General features: G+C 43.4%; 1 protein-coding gene across 1 annotated transcript in view; it reads left to right on the top strand.

Annotated features, from left to right (window-relative positions):
* Window positions 1-2,278: 2,278 nt before the first annotated feature.
* RPL14 (ribosomal protein L14) overlaps window positions 2,279-10,338 on the top strand; it is a 264,687-nt gene continuing 256,627 nt past the window's right edge. Inside the window, exon 1 of the mRNA XM_069088627.1 lies at window positions 2,279-2,285. Within this exon, the coding sequence (XP_068944728.1) occupies window positions 2,279-2,285 (7 nt within the window). The remainder of the gene's footprint in view (window positions 2,286-10,338) is intronic.

Below are 10,338 nucleotides of genomic sequence, written 5' to 3'. Positions count from 1 at the left end.
TGGGCAAGACTCTCATGGGGATGCTCATAGGTTCCAGCTTTTGAGACTTCTGTCTCACACAGCCTCCCTCAATTTCAGGATAGATAGGACAGTAGATTTTAGAGTGAACTGGGACTTCCATGCTTATGCAGCCCGTCCATTTTACAGAGGAGATATCAGAGACTCAGAGGTGGAATGACTTTCCCTAGGTTGTATGCATTCTTGGAGCCCACTGACCTAGGAGGTAGGGCCCAGAACTTTGAAGAAGAGCTTCTTATTTTCTATGGTTTATAATTTACACTGGTGTGTTCCAAATTACTAGAGCAACAGCAGAAACAATTGTCTCTGTCCTACCACCAGACCTGGTATTGGAGGGCAAAGAGTATTGGACTTGTGAGTTGAAAACCCACCTCTGTTCCCTGTGTTACGTAACCTGACAAAGTTGTTTTGTTGCTGAAGCTCAGTTTCCTCATCTAAAAAATGGGTCTAAATATATACACACACATATATATAAAATGTCAGTGGAGGAGGTGACTGGTTAAAAGGGGTAGGTGACTCCAGGACCACATAGGAATTAGTAAAAGATTTCCCCCTGCCGTCCTTCTAGGGAGGACAGTTCTTTCCCTAGGTAGCCAAGGACTTAGGGGACTTGGGGAAGCAGGTTTGGCCAGAATTCTCTTCCCAGTAGGCAGCTTTGGGCTCTCACCTACCATGTTTGGTGTTTTCTCTACAATGCACTGGTCAGAACATTTGAAGACAGTGCCTCGGTGGTGCCCCTATGAGGGTGAGATTAGAATGCTTTTGTCAGTGGAAGGCACTCTGGTCTAGGACTAGAAGGGACTTCAGAGGCCATATATTCCACCACCACCACGTTTCAGATGTGGGAACTCAAGCCCAGGGGGAACAATGGTGTCTATTTATTCTTGGGTTTTGTCCCTTGGGTCACTGTGGTACACAGTGTCACTCTCTGGAGTCTCTCAGTATCCCCATGCTGTTCTTGTGCCTTCATAGCATACAGGCCTAAGGAGGAAAAAGCAGGGATGAGCTGTTGATCTGAAAGACATTAGCCAAACTTGCTTTCTGTCTGTAGGATCACAATCAGAGATTGAGGATTGGAAGTAATGTTAAAGGACTTCAATCCTCTCTCACTTTATAGATGGAGAAACTGAGGCACCAAGAGGACCAGTTTAGCCAGCAGGTGGCACTCCTCCCCACTAATCTCAGTGTAGCTGCATAAAAGGAAGGCTTAGGAAAATCCCCTCCACTCTTTTTTTTTTTTTTTAAAGCAATTGGGGTTAAGTAACTTGCTCAAGGTTACACGGCCAGTTATTTCTGGGTGTGGGAGCGTCTGAGCCCGAGATTCAATCTCCAGGTCGTCCCAACACTGGAACCGGTGCTCTTACTTGCTGAGCCACCTGGCCGCCCCTAATCCCCTCCACTCTTGCTGGAAGGAGATGGGAAATACCCAGGAAGCTCCCGATGGGTCCCAGAGGGTGGATGGTCTTTTATCCCTCAGCTCAGCCTCTGAATCTAAGGGAGAGGGCCGAACAAAACACCAATTAGCAGAGCCCTGAGCGTCTGCCTCCCAGACAGTCTTTTCCTTGGCATAGTGGAGCTGGCCACCCAAGGACTGAGGTGCTTAATTGTCTAAAACATCTGTCTTATTCTTGAGCAATCCCACTGTCTCCTGGACACACTCACAACCTGGGTGTTCCAGGACACGGTTAAAGGTGTGTGGGACTAGCTGTCTGCTCTGCTGCAAACCTTCCTAAGGCAATTCGGTCCTGCCTGCCCGGGCAGGGATGCATCCACAGCTCCAGTCTGGGTGCTCTAGGTCTTGCCAGTGCCTGAGGCTGGTGCCTTCTCAGCCTGGTGTTCTGTTCCATCACAGGCAGCTGCTGACCAGATCTCACTGCTTATTGTAAAGTAGAAGGCTGAGTTCTGGGGAGGTCTGCCTACATCCACGACCTCATCTCTCACTGGAGCTCACTTTCTGCAGACTCAAAGCTGAGTCACTTGGCCTTGGGGCTCTTCCATTCAGCTTCACCGACCCTCCTGGAATCCTCTTTCTCCTAGGCCATTTCCAAGACTTGCTGCCTGTTTTCCATCTTCCCCCACTTCTATCACTAGACCCTCTTTATGTTTGTCTTCCTGGAGGACCTGGGCTGCTGCCTTTCTCTTCTGTTTTTGTATCTACAGTACCTGTATACAACGAACACTTAATAAATGCTTTTTGTATTCACTCTGTAAAGGAATTTGGCTACAATCTGCTGAGGAGGCCTTTCAAAGCAAGGGGTACATGGGGCAGAACAGAGCAGGGAGAGGGGTTGTTGTAGTGACATGTCCAAAGCGTTTGTATTCTGTGGAGGAAGATCAATATATACAGAATAAATACGGAATATTCTGCAGATAGAATAAATACAGCTAATTACTTGGGGAAGAGGGAGACACTACCAGTTGGTAGGGATCAGACAAGGTTTACTATGGAAGGGGGGGAGTCGAATCTCAAAGGCAAAAAGGGGCGCTATAGGATGGAGGTAAGAAGAGAGGGATTGCGTACCAGACACAAGGGCTGACCCAGTACTAAGCATGGATGAAACACAGAGCCTCACTGTTCCACAGGTCCTGTCCCCGGAGAACGTGCTGGGGACCATTAGTTCAGCATCTCCAGCCTATAGAAGAGGAAAGAGACTCAGAAAGAGATGAATTGATTCGGTCACACTCCCACAATCAACAATCAGATCAAGCTGGCGTGGAATCCTAAGCTCCGGAATTGTGCCTCCTGGGAGTTACCACAGAAATCATATTTTATCCATTAGAGACATGAACAAACAGATCAGATGGGCATCTGCCCCCTGGGAGTGTCTGCCGAGTGTGTATCCTGTATGCACAGAGCCTCGCACATCGGCCTCTTAAGGCAGCCAACTTATTCATTCATTCCTGCTACAGTCTTGAGCAAGGCTGAGTCTCGAGCATAGCTGTAGCTCCCTGGTGGTATCTGCTGTGTCCTCCGTCATATAATACGTTCTGGGGGTAGAAAAAGCTGGAAGGGTTTTCTTCAAGTTGATAAAAGCTTTCAAATTAATTTTAACAGCAATAAATATGTGCCTATGTGTATACAGGCATAATTTATATTTGTACGTATATGTATATGCATATGTGTGTATATGTATATATGTGTGTACACACACACACACACACACACACACACTCATATATATGCTGGACTTGGAACCAGGAAAAATCTGGGCTCGACTCCTGCCTCTAGTGTATCCCACTTGTGTGACGGTGGATAAGTCATCTCTACCTCAGTCTCTCATCCATAAAATGGAATGATAGTACCCTGTGATAGAAATCTCTATAGGGGACCAAATGAGATCATTCAAATAAAGTGTTCTGCAAGCCTTGCAGAGCTATGTAAATATCAGCTGGCATTGATCATTCGATTGACTACAATGTCCTGGAACTCCTGGATTAGCGTTCTGTGCCCTCACTCAGGGTGAGTGTCTCATCTTATTAAATCACCGTACAATGTTATCTGACAAGGCCCGCCTCAGCAGCAAAGGGCAGGAATCATATTTTCAGTGAGGACAGTGGGAAGGCAGACCCCATGTTTTCAGCCTGACCCTGGTCTCCAGCACTAAAGGCTGATGATGCTGTCCCCTCCATGCAAACCACTCATAGGGTCCTCCAGTGTTCAGTATTTCACACCCAGTCTCTTTGTCCCGTCTTTTAATTTGCATAGCAGAGAGACCCAGGGAAGAAGTCTGTTGCAATCAACCTTCTATTGTAATTAAACAAATGCATCTTTTTGAATGTAGATGAGCAGTTAAATAATCCTGAAAGCAGCAGCTGGTATCTTCCCTCTTGCCCAATTAGGAACTGGGTTCTCAAACTGAAATCCTGAAAAGCAATCCCCTCACCTTGGGCCTCCATGTCAAAGGCCTGCCTGAAAGATTGACTTCTCCATATCCTAAAACACTTAGGAAAGGGGAAGAAAGCATTCATATTTCTTTCTGTGATACCACTAACAGGAAATCTGCCAAATCTGTTAGTAAATCCTCCTTTCATTCTTGGCCTGCCTTTGGAACCAATACTGCAGCTGGCTGCTGGCTGCTGGCTGCTGGCTGGAGTCAGGGGTGTGGATTAGAGACACCTAGGAAAGCCAGAGCCAAATACTGGAAACAAAGGTAAACTGTCCAGGTTTGTGGAGGGGGCGGGGTTCAGGGAAATAGTATAGACACAAATAAAACCTCCTTTACCTGCTCTCCCACTGGCAGGCATTTGAGCTTTCAGGGGCCACCCCTTTCCACAGCAAGACTCTCAATTGCCAGGACTGACTTTCTCAGGTCTTAGACTTAGCTTCCTTCTCTCCTGCTGGAGGTCCTGCTTCTAGAAGGGGCTTTCCCCACTGAGGAAGACCTGAGTATAATCTGGCCTCAGAAACTTGCCAGTTGTGTGTTATTTAACTTCTGTTTGCCTCAGTTTCCTCCATTGTAAAATGAGTGTTATAGTAATAGTGCCTACCTCCCAGAACTGTGAGGATCAATGAGATCATGTTTATAAACACTTAGCACACAGTAGGTACTTAATAAAGATTTGTTCCCCCCCACACACACACCTAAGTAATATCTCCTGTTAGTCAAGCAGTTCTGTTTTAAAACCATGGGTTGGGGCAAGACTGTAGACAGACAAGAGAATAATCCCTTCCAACCCCTTTATGAAGAGTGGTTCCTCCTCCAAAGCTGGGATCATCCTCCACCGGGGACTCCAAGTGATAAAATCTTGCAGGTCTTAGCCATTTAAAACCTTGTGAAGATACATCCATTTCCATCCCCACCCTCCCTCCTTTAATTCCTTCAGAGAATCAGGCTCACATTTCATAAGGAATCAGCAGATATTAATTAACCTCTTATGAAAACATTCCTATCTCATGTCCTTTTTACTTTCTGTGACTACATCCACTGCAGAGGTCAAGGGAGGGAGACCAGCTCTTCTGTCCATGGCATAAAAGATGTTCAGAGTTGATAGAGCCTGGCTCTAGAAAGCAGACAAAGCGTTCTCCAGGCTGTTTAATGGTCAAGATGCAGTGCACCTGCAGCCCAGGACTCCCAGTCTGAAAGCTAGAAGAGGCCTTTGAGGCCTTATAGCTTAATCCCATCATTTTAATTATTAGAAAATGAAGTGATTTGTCCAAGGTGGGGGGGGGGGGTAAGTGATGGGGGCAGGATTTGAATCCAGGTCCTCCAATTACAGATCCCTGATTCTTTCTACTAGAATACAAATTTCATTATTCATAATGCCAGCATACTAGCTATTGCTGGTGGTCAGTGTCCTGAATGATAAGCCAGAAGCAGGTAAGGAAGAGGGATTGGGAGAGGAGAGGGAAGAAAATAACAGAACTCTCAAGTTTATAAACTGAAAGGAAGATCAAATCCAACTGCTCTCATTTTACAGATGAGGAAACTCAAGGTCACACAGATAGAAATGGTGAGCAAGGTTTTGAACCCAGAGCCCTTGAGTCTAACCGAGAACTCTTTTTCATGCACCACTCTGAATAGGGCTTGGGCATGGGGGAGGGAAGAAGATAACTTTGTTTTTCATTTATTTTTCCTCTCTGTACCTAGCCAGCTAGGTGGCACAGTGAATAGAGTTTCAGGTTTGGAGTCAGGAAGACCTGAGTTAAAATCCAGTCTCTGACATGCACTAGCTGTGTGACCCTGGCCAAGTCACTTTACCCAGTTTGCCTCAGTTTCCTCCTCTGTTAAATGAGTTGGAGAAGGAAATGGCAAACCACTCCAGTATCTCCACCAAGAAAACCCCAAAAGGGGTCACAAAGAGTTAGATGTGACTGGAAAATGACTAAACAATAAAAGGGGCTTAATAGTTGCTTGCTGATTAATTGATTTGGTTCACAGGGTAATTCTTCACTAAAAAAAGAAATTGTTCTCATAATGTTAAAAAAAAAAATATATCCTGTAAAGGCTCTCTGGGTAAATATTACTTTCCCTTCCAAGTAAATTAACTCTAGGCAAAATTTCCCCATTTGTGGAACTCCCATTGGTTCTAGTTGGCGTTGCTATTTTACTAAGCTATTAAATAACCCCGTATGGACAAACAATGGATTTGTAGCCAGATGACTAATGGATTTAGAGGATGTAGAGTTGGAGGAGACCCCAAAGGCATCTAGTCCAACCTGGACCTGAGTCAGCATCTCTTCTGTGACACCCTACAGGATGATGCTCATCCAAAGTCTTCTTGAAGACTTCCAGGGCTAGAGATCTCACTACCTTCTGGGCCAGCCTCTTCTCTGGTTCTGATTGTCAGAAGCTTGTTTTTGTATGGAACTGAAATATCCCTCTCTGAAACTTCTGCCTACTCTCCCTACTCCTGCTCTCTGGGGCCAACTTGTTGTGGATGTTGTGGCTTAGTCATTCAGTGCGATTCATGACCCTGATGGGGGGGGATGGGACCTGGACCCCTAAAAGGAAAAGCAACCCAGTCCCTGAATTTCCTCATACATTTCAGCAGCCCAGATCACTAGTGCCTCACCCAAGACTTCAGGCCCACCAAGATTACTTAATTGGCTTTCTTGACCCTCCTTAATCTCATCTAGACCCTTTCTCAGTAGCCTCCAGACCACCCCAGGCTATTTACCAGTCCTTAATCCCATCCAGATTTTCTCACAGTCTTTTTCTGTATAAAAATACCAATCTCAATCTCATTAAATTACAAAAATTCCTTGGGAATCTAGCCTGCTTTTATTGTACAGATTTACTAGAAATGTTCCTGCCTAACTTGTGTTATAATAAAACCTCATACTCCAATGCAAAGAAGGATTGAGTGGCTGAATTCTTTCTAGGCAGACCTGTCCTGTTCCATTGAATTTTGGGATTCCTGGCACCCCAAATTGCAACAATCCCATGATACTGGAGTGGTTTGCTATTGCTTTCTCCAGTGGATTAAAGCAAACACAGGTTAAATGACTTCCCCAATATCACATAGCTAGTAAGTGTCTGAGGCTGTATTTGAACTCAGGTCTTCTTTATTCCAGGTCCAGTGCCCTATCAGTTGAGTCACCTAGCTACCCCTCCTTGGAGCCAAGTTGTTGTTTAGTCATTCAGTCCTGTCTTATTCTTCCTGGCTTCATAGACAGCACACTGGGTCTTTCCAGCCTCCTCTATCTCCCAAAGTCTTCCAAGCTCATGTTAGTAGGTTCTATGAAACTATTAATCCATCTCATCCTATGTCATCCCCTTTCCCTTTGCCTTCAGTCTTTCCCAATATCAGGGTCTTTTCCAATGAGTCCTTTTTTATTATGTGACCAAAGTATTTAAGCTTCAGTTTCAGTATTTGTCCTTCCAGTGGTCAGTCTCAATTAATTTATCTAAGAATTGACTGATTTGATCTCCTTGCTGCCCCAAGGATTCTCAAAAGTCTCCTCTAGCACCACAATTTGAAAACATCAATTCTGCAGTGCTAGGCTTTCCTCATAGTTGAACTCTCACAGCCATACATAGCTTTGACTATATGGACCTTTGTCAGCAAGGTGATGTCTCTGCTTTTTAGTATGCTGTCCAGATTTGCCACAGCTTTTCTTGCAAGTAGCAAAGGTCTTTTTTTTTTAAGCAATCGGGGTTAAGTAACTTGCACAAGGTTACACAGCCAGTTATTTCTGGATGTGGTGCTAAGTGTCTGAGCCCAGATTCGATCCCCAGGTCATCCCGACACTGGAGCCTGTGCTCTTACTCGCTGAGCCACCTGGCCCCCAACAAAGGTCTTTTAATATCATGGCTGTAGTCACCATTTGCATTGATCTTTGAGTTCAAGAATATAAAATCTGGCACTACTTCCATTTCTTCTCACACTATTTGCCAGGAAGTAATGGGACCAGTCAGCATCATCTTAGAGGTTTTTTTTTTAAGCTTCAAACCAGCTTTTACACTCTCCTCTTTCACTCTCATCAAGAGGCTTCTTAATTCTTCACTTTTGGCCATTGAGTGGTATCATCTGCATATCTGAGATTATTGACCCAAGCAGAACACTGTAAATCCCTCTTTGACACTAGAGTCCTATCATAATGATAGTATTATTAAAATATTTTTAAGGAACACCCACATTGATGAAATAAGGCATCTAAGCATGGAAGAAGGAATCAAATAGTCTTATAAAGCATTCTAAAGCATGTCAAGGTTTCCCAAATACATAGCCCCTTAACTGAGTTGATCTTGTTACATATGAAAATCAGTGATGCCTGAGAGAGACAGAGTTCCAAAAGTGATCAGTTTATTAGCAAGTTTAGCGATTGCCAATAAATGGGGTCTATGGCCTCACAAAAACCAAAGACCTCTATGGCAGAATATAGAGCATTCTTATCCTCAAAAAAGTAGAAGTAATCAAAATACATATCCATTAGATTCACATATTCTAGAATTCACAGGAATAAGGAAGTATGACAAGAATAGGGAAATGGGTTGATTTGTTAAGATTTGCCAGGGAGCCTCCAAAAGGAGGAACTTCAACTAGGAGAGAGGACTGCTTCCCTATTTGGGCTGGGAGATGGTCCTAATTCCCCAAATCTCAAGACAGTAAAATTTGCAATAAGTGGAAGAAAGAAATTCTGCTTATACTATAGAATAGAAATGAATTTAATGATATGGGGACCTTGTCAAATTACCAATCTTCACTAGTACTTAGATGGCCACCACTAGGTACTCAGATTTCCCCTGAATCTTCTTTCCTCTATTTGTCTTTAGATGGCATAATCTCAGGCGTTGGTTATATGGATTGAGACATGCTCTAGCTTGTCAATATCCTTTCTTCAATGGGGCATCCATAACAGCCTCCATGTTGACAGCCCAGGGCCAAGGACAGAAGGACCATCACATCCCCTACTCCACATGTTATGCTTCTATTAATATGGCCATAGTTATTGTTACTCAAGAAATATTAACTAAGCACCTACTCTGTTCAGGCATAGGGCTAAGTTTTTCATGCCCTTGCCCTCCTCACATTGTCTTTTACTAACTTATCTGTGGTCATGTCATATACCTCTCAAAGAATGTAAGTGCCTAGAGGGTAGACACTGTTTCACAGGATCATAGATTTAGTGTTGGAAAGGATCAGAGAAGTCCTCTAGTTCAGTGCCCCTAGCTTAGCAAATAACAAAACAGACCAGAATGGCTCACTGATCCACCTAAAGTCAAAAAGTATAAATGACAGAGCCAGCATTTGAACTCAGCTCCTCTGAGTTCAATGCAGCACACTTCCCACCATACCACACTGTCTTTTTATTTTGTTTTAATCTCATGGGATTTGCACATAGCAGGTGTTTAATAAATATCTAATGGAATTGACAAAGGACTTGAGCTATCCCATGAAGGTCAAATGATATGGTCATAATAATGGCTGATGTTTATATAGATTTGGAAAGCGCTTTATATTGCATTTCATCCTTATAATAACACTGGAAGGTAGAAGCTACAGGTAATATTATCTCCATTCTATAAATGAAGTAGGTGAGGTTCAGTGACCAACCCCACCCCCGCCAAGGTTGCCATGATGATCACTGGTGGAGCCCCACATCTTTTGCTACCAAATATGCTATTGACTTCCATCCCACGTTCCTATACTACAAAAAAGCTTCTGAAGGTGCTTGCCCTGGCTGAAATTTTCTTTCCACTTTTCCTAAGGAGGCCTGGGATTTCTTTAAAGCTTCCAAATCAGGCACTGACATAGGATGCCCATTTTCTCAAAATGCTTTGCTGCTGGCAATGAATGATTCTTTTTTAAAGGAATTTGTATGTGCCACTCATGGTTGGAAAAGGTGGATTTTTGGCAGCAATTAAAAAAGAAGCAAGTTATCATGCAGCTTTAGAATAGAGTAAGCAATTTCTGCAAACGAGCATTCAAATCTTCGATTTTGAATCATCTATTTTCTTTTTTCATGAACTTAACAAACATTGAAAAGCATTATCATTTCCATATACAAAGAAGACCAATAAAGGAATATTGTATGTGAAACTGGGAATCTCCATTATATATAGTTGTTGAGGGATGTGTTAAATGTAACACAATAACACCAGCCTTACCCTATCTGTCTGTCTCCTAAATATCCTTCCATTTTGTTCTTTATGTTTTAAAGGTTTCAATGACACTCATTTTTCTTTTTCTTTATTACCACCAACCACAACTTGTCCTCCAAATAAACAAGTAAATACAAGCCCTCTCTTTACAAGCCAGTATAGCCAAGTTTTTTTCTTTAATTGACACATTGGCAGCATCTGAGAGAGTGTCTCATTCTCTGCCTGGTAAATCACTTTCTCTCTCTCTCTCTCTCTCTCTCTCTCTCTCTCTCTC

This window comes from Petaurus breviceps, unplaced genomic scaffold, assembly GCF_028583685.1.
Source record: "Petaurus breviceps papuanus isolate PSGF00001 unplaced genomic scaffold, PetGlider_PUasm1.0 185, whole genome shotgun sequence".
In the NCBI taxonomy this organism is placed as follows: Eukaryota; Metazoa; Chordata; class Mammalia; order Diprotodontia; family Petauridae; genus Petaurus; species Petaurus breviceps.
The sequence above is the reverse complement of the archived record's forward strand: the minus strand, read 5'-3'. Positions and strand labels throughout refer to the sequence as shown.